This window comes from Agelaius tricolor, unplaced genomic scaffold, assembly GCF_023055355.1.
Source record: "Agelaius tricolor isolate 1412-34295 unplaced genomic scaffold, bAgeTri1.0.p SCAF_19, whole genome shotgun sequence".
NCBI lineage: Eukaryota > Metazoa > Chordata > Aves > Passeriformes > Icteridae > Agelaius > Agelaius tricolor.
The window spans coordinates 4,544,036-4,561,872 of record NW_027269279.1 but is presented as its reverse complement, the minus strand read 5'-3'; the positions used below and the strand labels follow the sequence as shown (position 1 = coordinate 4,561,872).

General features: G+C 49.5%; 1 protein-coding gene across 1 annotated transcript; it reads left to right on the top strand.

Moving 5' to 3' along the window:
• Window positions 1–5,878: 5,878 nt before the first annotated feature.
• CHST12 (carbohydrate sulfotransferase 12) lies at window positions 5,879–15,458 on the top strand. The gene is made up of 2 exons (XM_071443950.1): window positions 5,879–5,985; window positions 13,698–15,458. Exon 2 carries the CDS (start codon window positions 13,792–13,794, stop codon window positions 15,040–15,042), a length of 1,251 nt encoding a protein of 416 aa, XP_071300051.1. The 5' UTR covers window positions 5,879–5,985; window positions 13,698–13,791; the 3' UTR covers window positions 15,043–15,458.
• The last annotated feature ends 2,379 nt before the right edge of the window (window positions 15,459–17,837 follow it).

Here is a 17,837-nt window from a genome sequence, read left to right as displayed (position 1 = left end):
TCCTTGTAAAGTGGTTTCCATTTGGATGCAGAACCTCTAGGCATGATTTCATGCCAGGAAAAGCAGCAGCATCCTTTTCTTCTGGATAAATTTATAAGTAGGTGTCAGTTCCCTATCACTAGTCACCCACCTAATGCCTCTGTAAATTTTATATAATCATAGAATAGTTTGGGTTGGAAGGGACCTTAAAGATCATCTCATTCCAAGACCCCTGCCATGGGTGGGACACCTTCTACTGGACCAGGATGCTCTAAGCCCCATCCAGCCTGGCCTTGAACACTTCCAGGGATGGGACATCCACAGGTTCTCTGAGCAACCCTCACCAGTGCCTCACCACCCTCCCAGTAAGGAATTTCTTCCTAACATCTAATCTAACCCTGCCTCTTTCAGTTTGAAGCCATTTCCCCTTGTCCTGCCACTACATGCCCTTGTAAAAAATTTCTTTCCATCTTTCTTGTAGACTCCCTTTTGGTACTGGTCATTTATGATTAAAACAATCTTGAGGACATGAAAGATATCAAAAGATATTCAACAAGTTCCTGTAAACAGACAGTAATTTGTGTTGGGGCATTCTTTCCACAGAAAAATCACACAGGAGGCAAAGGGAGGAAGGTAATTGTGTTCTTTTGTGTGGTTTGTGCAGCTTCAGAGCAGCCTGGACTAATTAATTCTGCTGTTGTCATGGAAGAAGAGGCTGGACAGACACAATGAAGGGCTATGCATCACTACAGCTATGTCACTGTGTCCCAGAAGTTCCTCTCTTCTTCTTTTTTTTTTTTTTTCCTGGCAGCTGGAAACCAGAGAAGGCTCAGGGTGCATGCAGGGATGATATTCCATCAAAGGACGAGAAAGGAAGAAATACAGAGGAGGAAGACAGGGATGTCATGGATTCATGGATTCACAGGACCCTCAGGAAGCAGCAAGAGGAGATCAGCCTGCTGCTGGTAGAACAGCACAGGACAGGCATGAATGATATTCCCTGGGGGGTGGAATTTGACATTCCCTCCATCACCCTTGAGTTAGACAAGTCCTTCTTATCATTAGACTCATTCTCTAGGCCATGGGGACCTGGCACCTCCCAGGTAAGTCCACAAAGCAGGGAGATACCAAACTGGGAGGGCCCCTAGAAACTGAAATCCCTTTAAAAAGTTTCCTGGTATATTGCTCTTGCAAAGCAGCTCTGTTTTAGCAGGAGCCTTCTCTGCAGGGAGAGCTACGGGACATGTTTCAATTTGCTCTGTTGCCAGGCTTTAAAACCAAATAAAGTAGCCAAGATAGTGAGGATCAGGAGACAAAAATGAATTTGAGGTATTCCTTGCTGTGTTCTTTATCACCATGTTTACCAGCTTTCTTGCTTTCCCCACAGCTTGACAGCTCCCAGCTACACATGTTCCATCTCTGCCTGTCGATAAGGGGTCTGTGCTTTCATCTGTTAACCTCTTGGCATATTCTGTTCACAGTGGCAGTTACAGATCATCTAAAATGACACTCTGTAGGAAGTGTGGTCTCTGGATACCCATCTCTGCCCAACTTTCTCTGGTTTGCCAGAAAGCTCAGTTCAGCGGGTCAGTACGGCAGGATCTGAATTCTAGGCACATTTGTTGTGGAAAGCATCCTGCTCTTGTGATGGCAGAACATGCAGAGCAGCCAAACCTAGTGTATGTGAGATTTTCCATGGGGAAAAGCCCCCTGTAGACTTTGCTGCTGTTCTTCTGAGTCCAGAGACCTTGGAGGAAATTGCCAAAGAGCAAAAGAACCAAACTTTCACAGAGTGGGAACACGAGCTTATCTTAGTGTTTTTCTCCTAAAAGGGATGAGCTGAGCAGAAGGCATAGATCCAGGGGAGCAAGTGGTTTTTAAATAGAGTAAGAGAAACATAGTACAAACTGCATGAGGAAATAAGTTTATTCTTCTACAAAACCCTGACCTCCTGTCTAAAGAGCAAGCTGAGCCGGTCAGGTGGGAAGGGCAGGGAATATTTTTAGTGCAACGTGGACAACAGTCAGAGGTCAGAGACAACACCACTGGGTTTAACTCATCTTGATGTTTTTCAAATCTCAAAAGATAAGCCCTGGACTCCCTCAGGCCCCAGTACAGACAAAGTCTGTAAGAGCCCCCTGCACCAAGCCAGCCTCTTCCCTCCATCCCAAAGCTGCAAGCAACAGATCCATTGCCACCAAGGCCAGGGCTCTTGTCCACCACCATTCAGGTAGGGGCCAAAGAGATTTCTCTGTGCCTGACATCACATCTGACAGATGGGGACATCCTGCATCAGCTCTGCTGGAGAAGATGGATTGGCATGTGAGAAATAAGTCAGGCTAAACGCTAACAATCAGAACTACCAGTAAATAATCATTTTTATATGGTGTAAGTAGCCTTTGTTGGGTAAGAAAGCACATCCTTTGTGGACAACTGCCTCAGCTATGCCTCTGTAATCTATGGGGAAGCATTAATGTTCAGTTGGGCTCATGTGCAGCGAGTTGTTGATTTCAGTTTAGCATTTGTTTCATATCCAAGCTAAGCCTCAGCAAGGACACCAGTGATAGGCTGCACTGACCATCTGCCAGCTTCAGTAGTTTGGCTTTGTGCAGACATACAATACCAGGAGAAGTTATGGGGAAATGGACACCCCAATCCTATTGAAATGTTGCCAGAATCCTTCACATCCTTCACAGTTCTGGCAAGGGGTGTTTACTGATCCTCCTAAGTTTTTCTTAGTTTTTTTTTTTACTAAAAAATGGTTAACTTTTGATTTACAATGCTCTAATTTATTTTGGCTAGATTTTAGCAACTTGTACATTGCAAAATACTTTTAATCTGTGCTCTGTTTCCACTATTTATAACAAAGCTCTCCCTGCTTCCAGCTGAGGGGACTCCACTCAAGGTAGTGCCAAAAGGCAAAGCTCCTGCAAGCACCACCCAGCACAGCAATGCTGGTCACATCAAAGGACAGGACCTACAGAAACAAATGAGTGCATGAAATATCAGATTGGCTGGCACAGGAGGAACGGTGGCACTCTTCAGCACTTGCTCTGGTGCAATCTGAACTAAAAGAGCTGTAAATGCAACACAAATGGTCCAGTTGTGAAAGCAGTCACATGGGTAGAGGTTTTATAGCCAAGTTTTAAGCCTTTTTTCTTTGCAACAGATGACACGGGCAATGTTCCAGAAGGAGTTACACTCCATCTCCCTTTAGCCAAAAATAAGCTCTTAGGAAGAGAAAATAACGTGTTCAGAGGTGTTCATAACCCCAGTCAAATCCATATGTGAAGCACAGAATTTTATCTGAGTTAGCCACATGCCAACATACTGCTTCCACTGAAGGTGTCACCTTGGGATCTTCCTGAAGCAGCATAGTGCAGATCCTTGGCTTTTGCCAAACTCATCCCTCCACAGCCTGTAGCAATCTGTCTTTTCCCCATTTTGACTGGCAAAGAGACTCAAATCAAGGTATGAGAAATTTGTCTGAGTTCCTCCTCTTCCCTCTCTTGCAGGGCCTGCAGATGGTGCCAGCAGTCGGCAAAAGCCACAGGCAGTGGCCTGTCTGGGGAGCCAGCCCAGGGCTGAAGAGAAGGCCATGAGCAGGACTCTCTTTGGCCCCAAAGGATTGCAATTGCAAGATTGCTGGAAGTTGAGGAAGCAGATTCAAAAGTGCCTTAAAATGTATTTAAGCTTCTGTGTCATGCTGCTGAAGAGCAGGGGGAAGGTGAGCAGGGAGGAGAGGAAGCTCATACACTGTAGATTTCCTGTTCTATATCCCTGCTTCAAGTCTTTGCTCTGTCCTGTGTGCTCTAGCTGTTAGCTTCAGTCTAAAACAAGTAGGGTGTTAACAGAGTCCAAGAGAAGAGGAAAACCTCCTTTTCCCAGCAGTGTCTGTCTCCCAGAAGATGTCAGCATGGAGCCCAAGCCACTGTTTTTTCCCAGGGCAAAAGTGTGGATGCCACCCATGCATCCAAAAGGCTCCCTGACTATTAAAACCAAATGTAAATGCCTGAGAAACAGTTTCCCTGTTCTTTCCCTGTGTGCTGCTGTGAAGCTGGGAGGTGTACTGCACGTCTGGAATGCTGTTTGGGTGAGCAGATGTTTGGCTGTGAGAGCAGCCAGGGATTGCTCTTAGCTCTCTTCTGTCTACAGAGCATTCCAGATCTGACTGCAGGCAGAGAGGCAGCAGTGGTGGTAGGTGAAGACCCTGATAAGAATTACTACCCTGGAGGTAAACTGTGGGGATGTGTTTTCCTTTTTGGAACAAACGTCTTCAGCTGGCAGCCTTCTCCATTTAAGGGGCTTTTAAAATATGCTGCAAATAAAATGGTTTGATAATTGCATGGAATAGTGACTCCTTGCCCCAAGCAGAAGTGGCTTCCCTCCTCTAAGGTGACAGTCTCAGGTAGGTTTGGGCGTTTATTTCAAATGGATGAAGAATCTATTTTACAGCTGCAGCACTTGCAAAGAATTCTCCTGTGTGCTGTTTCTCACTGGGTGACACTGTACACGCTCCTATTTCTCTGTGCCTCTTGCTTTGCTGTTGGGAAGATGAGGGATAGTTCACTCCAGGGATGAGGAAGCTTAATTACTTGTCTTTATTAATGCCTTAAGCCCCTGAAGTGAGGATGCAATCAATGCAAGGGCGTGAGCAAGTGTAGCAAGCAGCCAATTTTCCTTGTGAAACACAAAGCAGCAGGAAAAACTGTGACAGGGAAGTGGAAGGTCAGGAACACTTGTCTCCAGAGCTGACTTTTTGAGATAAATAAAGAAATAAAAAAGATAAAAATAAAGATAAAATAAACACAGAGTGTGTGTAAGACAAACCTGTGCCAGCAAGTCCTTAGCCAGGATTGATTTACAAGACCTCACGTGACCTGCAAACAGTGCAGGACCAAAAATGAGGGAAAATAAAGCTTTCCAAGCATATACATCTCTGCTAAATACCTTTGGGCTGAATCACCATGAAAAAGTTGCAGTGTTTGGTGCCATTTCCAGTGAGCTGAATTGAGCTGAGCAACTCAGTCTGAGGCTGCATCTCCAAAGGGAAAGTTTGTGTGACCAAGAGTCTGATAATTTTCCATGACTGCTGTGAAGAGTACAGAGCCAGGTGATATGCAACTTCCCTGTTTGAAAAATCTATATTTAAGTCTGTTAATTTATGTAAAAGCTGGAGCTTGAATTCTTGGAGGTGGGATCTGTAAATTATCACTTGTATGTTTGATTATTGCTGGATGTGAGGCTGCAGCCCATATCTTGTGCAAAGTGGAATTTTCAGTGCTGGGCTAATGTTTTTTTTTATTTGTTCAATTCTTACCAATCACAAACAACTAGAGAAGAAAAAGGAGCTTAAACTGTGCTGGGGTTTTTCAGCAGCATTTTCTAGCCTTACTGTGTCCAGTTATTTAGACTTTGCTCCTTATAATGACTGCTGGCCACCCAAGCTTCAGGGACATTAAATACCCACACAGTGTTATGGTGTGGCAACCTGTAATTAATTTAAAAGTGAGATTTACGTTAAATTTTTACAAGAACAGAGAATTTTCAGGTTGAGAGGGACCTCTGAAGATCACCTAGTCAAACTCCTTGCCACAGAGGAGTCACCTAAAGCAAGCGACACAGGAACGCGTCCAGGTGGGTGTGGGATATCTCCAGAGAGGGAGACCCGCACCCTCCCTGGCCTCCCTATTCCAGAGCTCTGCCCCCCTCCATGGCAAGCAGCTCTTCCACATGTTGAGGTGAATCCTGTGGTTTCGTTTATGGCCGTTTCGCCTCACGCCGGGAGGGTGTGAGGGCTCCGGAGCCGCCCGCCCTGCGCTCCCTCAGGCGAGGGCGGGCGCGCGGCCGGGGCCGCCCCTGGCGGGCGGAGCGGCGCCTGCGCGGCCCCGCGGGGACCCCCGCGCGCGGCGTCTCGCGAGAGGCGGCGCCGGGAGCGCGGCGGGAGGAGGAGGAGGGAAGGAGAAGAAGGGGAAGAAGGCGAAGGCTGCGGTGCCCGGGCGGGAGGTGAGCGCGGGGCCGGGCAGGGCAGGGCTCGGGGGTTGTCCGAGAGGCCGGGCGGGGCTCGCTGAGGTGGTGCCGCCCCGGGGCCGGACCAGCTCCCGGTTATGAGCGTGGCGTGTCCCCGCCTGTCCCTCCGCTCTCCGCGGTGCCAGGTAGGGCTCGGTCCGGCGGGACGCGGGGCTGGGGCTGCGAGGGCTCTGCGGGGCAGATCCCCTTCTCCGCACACGCGGCACCTTCCCGGCTGGACGCTCCCCAGGGAGCTGGGCGGGTTTAGCCTGGATTAAAGGAGGACCGGGGGGACCACATCGCTCTGCACGGCCACTTGGGAGGAGGCTGTAGGCAGGTGGGTGTCGGTCTTTTCTCCCAAATATAAAAAGACAGAAGAAGAGGAAACAGCCTCAAGCTGACCCAGGGAATGAGCTGCCCGGAGAGGTGGTGGTGTCACCGTCCCTGGAGGTAGATGTAGATGTGGCACTTGGGGTCACGGTTTGACAGCGTTAGATTGATGATCGTGGGACTCGATCCTAGAGATCTTTTCCAACATTAATGATTCTGTGAGTCCCTCCAGCCCCGGTGCTGGGCCTGAGGCTGGTGCAGCCCTGCCGGGTGCTCTGCAGCCCCTGCCGGGCTGGGCAGCGGCCGGGGGATGAGCGGGAGCGATGCCGGGATGCAGCCGGGATCCAGCGCTGCTCCGCGGGCATCCGGCCCTAAACGCTCTTCTTCCAGCCTAAACTTCACTGCAGAGCTCAAAACTGCCGGAACCGGCTGTTTGTAAGGTGACTACAGCCAGGGGTGACACACAACAAATGTCCCCGGGTGTTGTCGGCCCAGGCTGCAGCACCGGCGCTGCCTGAGGTGCTCCCTGCGATTGTGAAGGCAGAGATGGTACGTGTGCTGGAAGTTTGTGATAAAAGTAAGGGACGAATGGCATGTCCTGCGTTTTGGGAGTTTCTTCCTGAAATTCAGGAAATTGTGACAACTTCCAAGTATGGATATTAAAAAAGAGGTGACAAGTGCTGCCAAGCCTGTACAAACCAGGCTTTGTGGCAGCAATGTGGGCAGGGTGCTGGCAAAGTGTAGATTAGGATGTTCTTCTGCTGGTCTCTAGCCTATATGGGCTAAGTTGTGGTGCAACATGCAAAGCAGCTCAATTTTTTGCTTATGGTGTACGTTTATACTAATGTAAGTATTGGTGTCATTCGATGAGGTAAAACTTCCTTGCTCTGCAAAGGGTGCAAGACTTTTGGGAAGCTGGGGAGAAACAATGTGTTGAGCGATAGCCAAGTGCATGAAATTTGTTTATTGGTACAGGCTGCTTTCACTGGTGGGTGCTTGTTCTCCTGCACCTTTAGGATATTAAATTAGATTCCACTTTTGTAGAGGTTGCTGATTCCCTAAGCATAACTGGTGTGTACCATGATATGTAAGTATAGAAGGCTGCAGGGGTCCAGTGATCCCTGGTGAAGTGCCCCAAAGGAAAGTATCCATTTGAATTTGGTGAGGGTTTGATTTTTTTTTTAAAAGTTCTTACTCCACTTCTTTCTGTCTTCCTAAGCAGGCAAAATCCAAGTAAGCTGCCAGAAATCCTGTATCTTTTCATGTTAGATCAAGTGGGCACTGGAGGAGTTGAGATGGTTCCTAGTGCTGGGGAAACCCAAAGGAAGAAGAGAGGGGATCTGCACCCAAGCCTTTGGAGGCACATTTCTTTCAAAAACCACTGCTGTTCATAGAGAGGGTTTGTTGTCCCCTGTGTCTGCCACATGCCCTTCTGTAAGCTGCTTTATTTTCTGTGGGCCTTACTGCTCCTGTAAGTGAGCTGGAGTTACTTTTGCAGAGAGGCTGGAAGAGAATGTAGTTATTCCATAAACCCAAGAGGAAAGGAATAAAGAGACACAAATTACTTAAGCTCTTATCCGTCCTAAGAATAAACAGTTACAATCGGGCTGTGAAGTGGAAATAAAGTTTCCAAACCCCCGAGGAGTTGCATCTGCAATGGCTTTTGCAATAAGAGTGCTGGGGACATCCCCTTTTTCCGGTGTTAAATTTGAGAGGTGTTTGTTTGACCCAGCAGGGGGTTTGACCTGTCATGGCACGAGTGACCTCAGACCACAGCGTCTTTCCCAGGCCTGGCATGGGGAGAAAAGCTCTTGGTTCACACCCAGGCCGGGTTCAGGTTGGAGATGGTTACGGGATGGCTGCTCAGGGGACTCTGTAGGGTGATTATAGCACTTGGTCCACTCTCCAGTCTGCCAGCACTGTGTCACAGAGGCAGCTTTGTTTGCATCCTGGTGCACGTTCCTGTTGGCTGGTGACTTTGGGTTGAACTTGAATGTAAATTCTTGGCTCTTTCTGGAAGCTTTCCCTTTTGATTCTGGCAAGGGGAGGACAGAGGCACGTTCCTTCTAATGTGCACAGGGAGCTCTAATTTGTGCTTTCAGTCTGGCATCCTTTATGAAGTGCTCAGGAAGGGGATGGCTCGTAATCAATAGAGCAACTCTTGTTTTCTGCAGCTTTTTCCTTCTGAGGGGGCATTAAGCTGTCTTACTGCTCTTTTCCAGGGTTCCTCTCTGGCACTGGTAGAGTTAATAGAAGTGGAGTCTTTCTGATTCTGTGCTGCTCGCTGCTTCTATGCGTGTGTGTGTCTTGGAAAAGCCAAACTCTCTGGCAGGCCTGCGTGCCGTGTCCTGGAAAGCAGGCTGGAGCCCTTGGGGTGCACTTGGTGAAGCTGCATTGTGGGGTGGCTTTGGTGAAGATCCCTCTTTCCACTTGCCCCAGGAATGGGAGTGCCACACACAGTGTCCACTCTGCCCCTGTCACTGCTGCCAGCAGGGTGATGTGTCCACGGCTGGCTGGGACAGCTTTGCAGGAATGCTGGGAGGCTGCAGTGCTGCCCGGGGCTGTGGGAGCTGCTGGGTCTGGGGACAGCAGGAGAGGATGCTCCGTGCAGCTTTCCAGGCTTGCTGCATTCCAGGCAGCCCAGAGGGCTCAAGCAGCGCTGGAAGCGCAGCGTGCTGGGATTCTGTGCGCAGTGGGCACCCTATTCATCCAGAATAGGAAGCAGTCCCTGCCCTGAGCAGCTAAATGGGATCAAAAGCAAGAACAGACTTGGGCAAAACTCAAACCCAGGAGTGTGCCAAGCAGGAGGCTTGGCAGTGTCCCTCCATTATCTTCTGCTGCTGGACTCAGATGCTTGGTCTGAAGTGCTGACGCACATATGTAATTTGCCCCTTCTTTAGCTCTCTGCTGATCTCTCTGGGTGTTTCTTCTCAGATCTGCTTCATCCTCAATCTTGACTAGCTAAACAAGGAGAATTACTGCTGAGTAATACCTCCTTCTTGCTCTGCAGAGTGTAGAACGTTATGTCTGCAGTTCCTCCAGCTCCCCTTCGCAGGCAGAATAAGAACCTGGCTTCAGGAGAGGGCACTTTTTGGTGTTGCAGTGCAAAGCCTGTATTAGGCTACAGCTCTGCTGAATTTCTGTCTGTCCCTATTTCCAAATTGTAAATAAAGACACCAGGGTGGAGAAACCATAAGCCTTCAGATATGTGTTTTGTGTCTTGGGACAAGCTGACCTAATACTTTGACATGTAACAGTATCTGGTATGGTTCCTCTTTGTTACTAAATTCTTGTCTAATGTTTGAAACCTGGACTTCGGTTGTTAAAACCCGTCACCCCTGAGACAGAAGCCCAACCATGCAGGGCACTTTTTACCAAGTCATTCACTGCAAGGCTGCAGTGAACTTCAGAGGTACTGAGCACTTTTTTCCTGGGAATGACAGAGCTCAGCACTTCTGCATATCTGGACTTGAGTTCTTCTGCATCTCTGTGTAGGGTGGGGTTGATGTTGTTTAAGGGTGGTGTGAATTGGCTGGGGAGCAACTTCTGTGTTTTGGGAAGAAGAGACACCCAGCCTTCATTTTAACAAAACTTTTCAGGGCAGCTTGCCCTGAAGTAGCTTTGTTTTCAAAGCTGGTGTTTGCAGGGCTTGTGCTGAAGTCATTGGAAAGATTTAGGATGTGTGTGGAAAGGACAGCTCTTGTTTTTTATCTGTAGGTGCTGCTCTGTGTTTATGATCAGAGCCTGGACTATGCTTGGAGGGGTGGAGAACATTGCAGTAACTACTTGTACCTCATCACTTTGCTGTGTTGTTCTTCCCTGGCTGTGGGCACTGGCTCCTTGCTGGCTTGGGGAGAGCTCAGGGCTGGTTTGCCAGCCTGCCTCTGCACAGAGCCTTGGAACAGAAAACATGCAGCAGGGTGGGGAGATGGGTGTTCCCTGAGGATCCTGTGGGAAGCAAGAGGCTGGCAGTCATGGAAAGCAGACAGCAGTGAAAAGATGGGGCTGGTTAAAGCAAAAAAACCTCAAACCTGCTGCACCCCTCAGAATGGATGATCTGAGCTGCCTCTTTATTTCTCACCTGTCTTTGGTGAGAAATAAAGAGTTGTTAGTTGTGACAGTGTTCACAGGGGTTCTTGGATGAGGGAAGAGACCAAAATGTTGACTCCATGTTCAGAAGGCTTGATTTATTATTTTATGATATATATATTACATTATAACTGTACTAAAAAAGAATAGAAGGAAAGGTTTCCTCTCAGAAGGCTAGTTAAGAATAGAAAGGAATGAAAAACAAAGGTCTGTGCCTCGACAGAGAGAGAGAGCCAGCTCTGCCGTGAGTGGTCACTAAATCCAAACATCCACACGAGACCAAGCACAGATCCACCTGTTGCATTCCACAGCAGCAGAGAACCATTGTTTCATTTTGTTTCTGAGGCCTCAGCTTCTCAGAAGGGAAAAAATCCTAAGAAAGGATTTTCACAAAAAGATGTCTACGACAGTTAGTGTTGAGTGTGATAGAAATATAAATTACATTAAAGCAGCAAAAGAGGTCCTGACTCAACAGTGTCTGGGCACGAACACAGATTTACCAGAGCCCCCCTAATCTCCAAAATCATTCAGTTAAAGGTAATCTCTCCTTTAGATTTTTATTGATGCATGGCTCTTATCAGGACTGTATCCCTTGGCGGGGGATTGTAGGAGAACTGTTTGTGTAATCTTTGTTCCTGGCAAAATGAAATAGCTACCAAGAGAGGTCATGGAGATAACACCTACTGGGTGCCTTCACACAGAGTAGATAGGATGGTGTGTTCAGGTCAGTGGTGTTGTCTCAGCAGGGACTTGCTTTAGCCACTGAGGCAGTGGCACCTTCAGCCCTGTATTCGTAACTCCAGTAAGGAATTTGTTTTCAGCACAGAGCATCTTCATGCAGAGATGAGACCACAGTGTGATACCAAAAGCTGAAATCATGGATTGAGGCTTCTTTCTTCTTGTGTGTTAGATAGTGTAAAAAGCAAGGAGGTCTGCAAGGTAATTGGCTCTGCATACTTTCTGTGTATGGCTGTATATTTTAGTACTCTCAAACTTGCCTCAGTAAGCTCTAGGCCTGAAATCATTATATTTTACTAATTTTTTAAAATTTAAACAGAACTTCTCTTGAAATAATTTAATTCCAGAAACTTGATATTGATAAAAAGCCATGACTGCTATGAAACTGATAAAATTGCCACACGTTATTATGTCTACTTTTGGGCAGCCAGCTCTTTTCCACAGAGTCTCTATGGGCTGTGCAGTGCAGGGGTGCCTGGGGCGGGGATCGATGCCTGGCACAGCTGGGCGCAGATCTGGGCCTGGGCCTGGACACTGCAGCTGCATCCTGCTCAGAGCCCTCCTTCCCAGCAGTGAGGAAAACAGCCAAGGCAGGAGCGAGGGCACACCTGGGCACACTCACGCACACCTACGCACATTCGGACACACCTGTGCACACTCAGGCACGCTCGCGCACACATGGGCACGATCACGCACACTCGGGCACACTTGCACACACCTGGGCACACTCGGGCACACCCAGGCACGCTCACGCACACTTATGCACACTTGCGCACACTCAGACACACTCTTGCACACTCGGGCACACCTGGGCACACTTGCGCACGCTCACGCACACTCAGGCACGCTCACTCACACTTATGCACACTTGCGCACACTCAGACACACTTGTGTACACTCGCGCACACTCAGGCACACCTGGGCACACTTGTGCACGCTCACACACACTCTGGCACTCACCTGTGCACACTCTCACACACTTGTGCCCACTTGCGCACACCTGGCCACACTCACGCACACTCTTGCACACTTATGCACACTCGGGCACGCCCAGGCACACTCAGGCACGCTCACTCACACTTACACACACTCAGGCACACTCGCGCACACTCTGGCACACTCGCGCACACCTGTGCACACTTGCTCACACTCGTGCACACTTATGCACACTCAGGCACGCTCACGCACAATCGTGCACACTCAGGCACGCTCACGCACACCTCGGCACACTTGTGCACACCTGGGCACGCCCGGGCACACTCAGGCACGCTCACTCACACTTACATACACTCACGCACACCTGTGCACACTCGCTCACACTCTTGCACACTCACACACACCCAGGCACACTTGGGCACACCTGCGCACACTCTCACACACTCAGGCACACTCACTCACGCTCGCGCACACTTGTGCACACTCTCGCACCCTCGGGCACATTTGGGCACACCCAGGCACACTCGCTGACACTCGTACACACCTGGGCACACTCAGGCACGCTCACTCACACTTGCGCACACTCGTGCACACTCAGGCACACTTGTGCACACTCCTGCACGCTCGGGCACACTCGTGCACACTTGGGCACACCTGGGCACACTCAGACACACCCGGGCACACTCAGGCACACTTGTGCACACTCCTGCACGCTCGGGCACACTCGTGCACACTTGGGCACACCTGGGCACACTCGCTCACACTCAGGCACACCTGGGCACACTTGGGCACACTCTCGCACACTTGCTCACACTTGTGCACACTCGCTCACACTCAGTGAGGCAGGATGCAGAATTCAGGAGGACTGAGCTGCAAGAAGTGATGCCATCCTCAGACTCCAGGCTGCTGCTCCTGAAGGGAGGAATTTGGTCCCAGCACCAGACTGAGTGCTGCTGGTGGAGCCAGCAGGAGCAATGGTCCAGCCAGTCTCAGACCGCAGAGTGGGTTTCTCCTTGCATGGCATGGGTCAAACCTGATCTCAGCAGCATCACCACTACCCCACAAAGCAGCACATTGGGGTGTCTCTGGCCACCTTCAGCCTCCACTGTGTAGTTTGTCCAGGTTTTGCCAGGCCACCTGATCAGGCACAAAAGAGGCAACCAAATCCTGACCTTTAGGAAATTGTCCCACTCCCTTCCACACTTTGCTGCCTGTCCCCCCACATATATCAGATGCTCCCAGCAGAGCCCCAGCTTGGCCCCAGGCTGCTCTCTCACCTGCTGCTCCCACATTTTGTACTCATCAGGCAGCCTGTGTGCAGTTCAGCAGCAACCAGTGACATCTTTGTACACACAGCACTGCCGAGCTGTTTTCTGATGCAGCAGAAGTCTGTAGACAGTGTACTGATAATAGGATTTCACCTGTTCCCAGTGAAGTGACAACTGACATGCCATGTTCTGATGAGCCTCTTTCCAGTAGGGCACTTCTCACAGCTCTCCCCACGTGGAAATGGGGATGGTCATGGACCCACGATAAGTTTTGACTGTGCCAGGTCATTCTCTCCAAACCAGAAGGATTTCTTAAGGATTAACTTTTCTTTCCTCATACCTTTCCAGGCTCCTGCTCTGCAGCACCATGCTGGATCCCAAGCCTCACTCTGCAAGCCAGAGGTGAGTCCAGGTGAAAGCCAGCTACCACAGTAGTGTCAGGATGACCAAAGCACGGCTCCTCCGTCTGTCTGTGGTGCTGGTCTCCATCTTCATGATCCTCCTGATTATTGTGTACTGGGACAACGTGGGCACGGCTCACTTCTACCTGCACACATCCTTCTCCAGACCCCACTCCCCGGGAGCCGTCGCAGCAGGTGAGGACTGGGAAGCCTTGCCAGATGTAGATGAATTTTTGGCAAAGCTGCTGAGCTCGAGCCTGAAACAGAACAGCTCTATCCCCCGAAAGACAGAGCAGCTCATCGTCCAGGGCTCCAACAAGCCTGTGGTGAGTAACTTGGAGGAGAACGTGAGGGGCTATGACTGGTCTACACACAAGGACAGGAACAGCTTGGACCAAGAGAAGCTGCAGGTAGAGAGGCAGAGAACATTGCGTGAGTTTTGTGCCAATTCCAGCTTCACCTTCCCCACCAAGGAGCGCTCCTTCGATGACATTCCCAACTACGAGCTCAACCACCTGATCGTGGATGACCGCCACGGCGTCATCTACTGCTACGTGCCCAAGGTGGCCTGCACCAACTGGAAACGTGTGATGATCGTGCTGAGTGAGAGCCTGCTGGACCAGGGGGTCCCCTACAGGAACCCTCTGGATATCCCCCGGGAGCACGTCCACAACACCAGCACCCACCTGACCTTCAACAAATTCTGGCGCCGCTACGGGAAGTTCTCCCGGCACCTGATGAAGATCAAGCTGAAGAAATACACCAAGTTCCTCTTCGTACGAGACCCCTTTGTCCGCCTCATCTCCGCTTTCCGCAGCAAATTCGAGCTGGAGAACGAGGACTTCTACCGGCGTTTCGCCATCCCCATGCTAAAGCTCTACTCCAACCACACCAACCTCCCCACCTCCGTCAGCGAGGCCTTCGGGGCGGGCCTCAAAGTCTCCTTTTCTGACTTCATCCAGTACTTACTGGATCCCAGGACAGAGAAGATGGCCCCGTTCAATGAGCACTGGAGGCAGGTTTACCGTCTGTGCCACCCGTGCCAGATAGACTATGATTTCATCGGGAAGCTGGAGACGCTGGATGAGGACGCTGCTTATTTACTGCAGCTCCTCAAAGTGGACAGGCTGCTTCGCTTCCCACCCAGCTACCGAAACAGGACTGCCAGCAGCTGGGAAGATAACTGGTTTGCCAAAATCCCACTGGCTTGGAGGCAGCAGCTCTACAAGCTTTATGAAGCAGATTTTGTACTCTTTGGCTACCCCAAGCCAGAAAACTTGCTTAAAGACTGAAAGTGATTGGGCAGTGGGTGTGGGAGGGAACATCTGAAATACCAAAAATGTTTCAATCCTCCTCGTTTTTGCTCTTAACTCCCTTCCCAATGCAAGTTGGTACAATGGAATATATTTTTTCTACTGCTTCCCCTTCCATTTTTACAATAATGCCAGAGTCCAGGGTATTACAGCCAGCTCTGCATATGCAAAAAAGGCCATTTTTTTGAGTTATCATTTATTTTCTGTTTTTTAAAATGTCCCCATACTTTGCAATGGGTTGCTGCCCTTGGTCACTCTGCCAATCATGTCCTTCAGTAGCTTTTTATTAATACTTTTTAAAAATTAATATATTTAAGATATTTAAAACAAAGCGTGTGTCATGGCAAAGGAAGGGAAGGAATAAAAAAAAAGTAAAAGAAAACCCCAAGAAATTATGTACTTGCCTCTGTGTGCTTTCTCAGGGCTGCTGTTTCAGAGGTCCAAGGTTTGCAGAGCACTTGGATCTCTCTGGGGGCTGGGATGTTGATGGTGCCAGGTCTGCTGGTGGTCACTTCAAGATGGGCTTGAGGCAGTGGGATGGGTCAGTGCCTGACTCTGCCAAACAGGCCTGGAAGAACACCTGGAAGGACTCTGGTGACTCACACTGCTCACAGGTGTGGAGTGTGACACCAGGGTCGCAGGAAGGAAATGCCATTGGGAGCAGTGACAGCAAGTCCTGTGGGGTGTTTGGGGCATGCAGGTGGCCAACACAGCACCTCTGCACTGCCTGACCTTTTGGCCAAGCAGTGTGGGACTCAAAGCTGAGGTTCAGCCCCTATACCTTGCTCATGTGGAGCATTCCCATGACTTATCCCATTCCAGGAGGGTGGGGATGTTCTTAGGGGTTGTGGCCAGCCAGGATGGGCAGAGTGCTCCTGGATGGGTGAGCTGGCCAGGCCCTGGTGGTGTGCTGCTCTGTGTCTTGGTCACTGCTGCAGGCAGTGCAGGTCCCTTGAGATCTGTGCTGTGTCCTCATCATCCCTGTGCATGCTTTAAGGGAATGTGGCAGGGATGCAGATGCTTGTTCCAGGGAGAAGAAGATCCAAAAGGTTTCTTTCAATAAGCAGATGTCAAGGTCAACTCAAAGTTTTTCTGTTTTCAGTATTCCAGCTACTGCTCGTGACACCACATCCTCATCTGCTGCCTTTCTGCTTATTCGAAATGGCTGATGCAGATTTGATCATCTGCCTTGCTGGGACCTGCTGCAGGAGTGATGGTTCCCACTGTGCTGGGAGCATGTGGGCTGCTTCCCAAAGGAAATTAATGCCTTTAGAGACTTTTTGTGTCTCATCAGCTGAATCTGCTTCTCTTTCTCCCTCTGAATTGCTCTGCAAAAACTGTTTGCTTAGCAGATTAGGCAGGCAACTCTTTCAGCGCTGAAATGCTTAATTATTTCCCTGGACTGTGGATGGTATCAGTGATTAAGGTCCAGGGTCAGGCCCTGGGAGACAGCTCTGTGTTTTGGAGAGACTTCTTTGTATTGGCCTTTTACTCAGTTTCTCTCCAAGGCCATCAGCAAGCACGACTTTTCCTCTCTCTCTCTCCTCTCACTTCCTCAATTTCTGCACAAATACATCTAGGCATTCTATGGTTTTTCTAATAAATGTGCTGTATCAAGCTTTATAACCTATAAATGAGAGGTAATTGCTGGTAGTTAGACTCAATACAAAGGGTTTGTTTCTCCTTGTACTCACACCACTCTCCTGTAATTTGTGCAGAGATATTTGCAGTTTAAATGAGCCTGAAGCCGTCGTCAGGGTCTTGGTGCTTTGCTCCTCATAGCTTGGGGAAAAAGGAAGTGCCTGCTTCTGAGTCATTATTTAAAACTAATAATAGAAAAGTGTTGATCTATTCAATTTTTTCCCCAGTTAACAGTTAATTGCTGCAAAACAGAGAGATGTAGAGTCTCGTCTCCTGTAATGAGTAATCCCGGGAGTCTCTTGATTCCTGCTACATTTACATTTCTTCAGGGTGGGTTCATCCCGCTCTTCAAAAAACACAGCGTGGATGTTTTCATCTCTTGTCTTTTCAAAGTGTTTATTTTTTCCTCTTTTAATTTGCATGTAATTGAAGTTTAGTATGTGCAGGCATGGGGGGCTGGGGCCAAAGCACAGATGCCGTGTGAGCTTCCCACCAGCTGCTTCCCCTGCACCTCCTCATCTGGTCCTCTCCCTTCCTGCCCTTCTGAGCAGTGCTTGGCTGCTGGATACCAGTGCCACCCTGCAAACCAGCTGCTGCCTCCCCAGCCACACTTGTCCTGTGATTCATGGCCACAGCCTGTCCCAGGAGCATCTTCTCAAGGTCACGGGCTGGCAGTCATCCAGGCCAGGGGAGGAATGGCTTGCAGAGTGTTACCATTTTTGGCAGCGAGGCCCTGGTTGTGCAGTGGGTAGAAAAGGTGCAAAATGGCTGCAAAAGCTGCCCAGCAGCTGCTCCATGTGGTGTGAGAGTTTATCCTCTCCATGTGGCTGCCTTGTGATTTAATTGCCATAGAAGAAAAAGGTTTTTCCAGGGCTCCCTTGCTGACACTGGCTAGACAGGGGAGACTTGGAACACACAGATTCCTCTTTCCACATCCAAAGCTGGATGAAGTGAGTAAATTCCAGCTTTATGTGCTAACACCACTCTGCATCACACTGAGGTCCAAACCACCCCATGTGTGAGGCTGAGCAAGCTGCCTGCATCCCAATGGCTCCATCAGCCTCCCTGGAACTGCAGGCAGGAGAATGTACGGATGGCACGCGGCCGCCGAGGGCCCTGTGTTCTCTACTTTC

What these genes read in the sequence shown, in the direction of transcription:
- CHST12 (XM_071443950.1), top strand. Translation starts at nt 13,792, where the DNA reads ATGACCAAAGCACGGCTCCTCCGTCTGTCTGTGGTGCTGGTCTCCATC.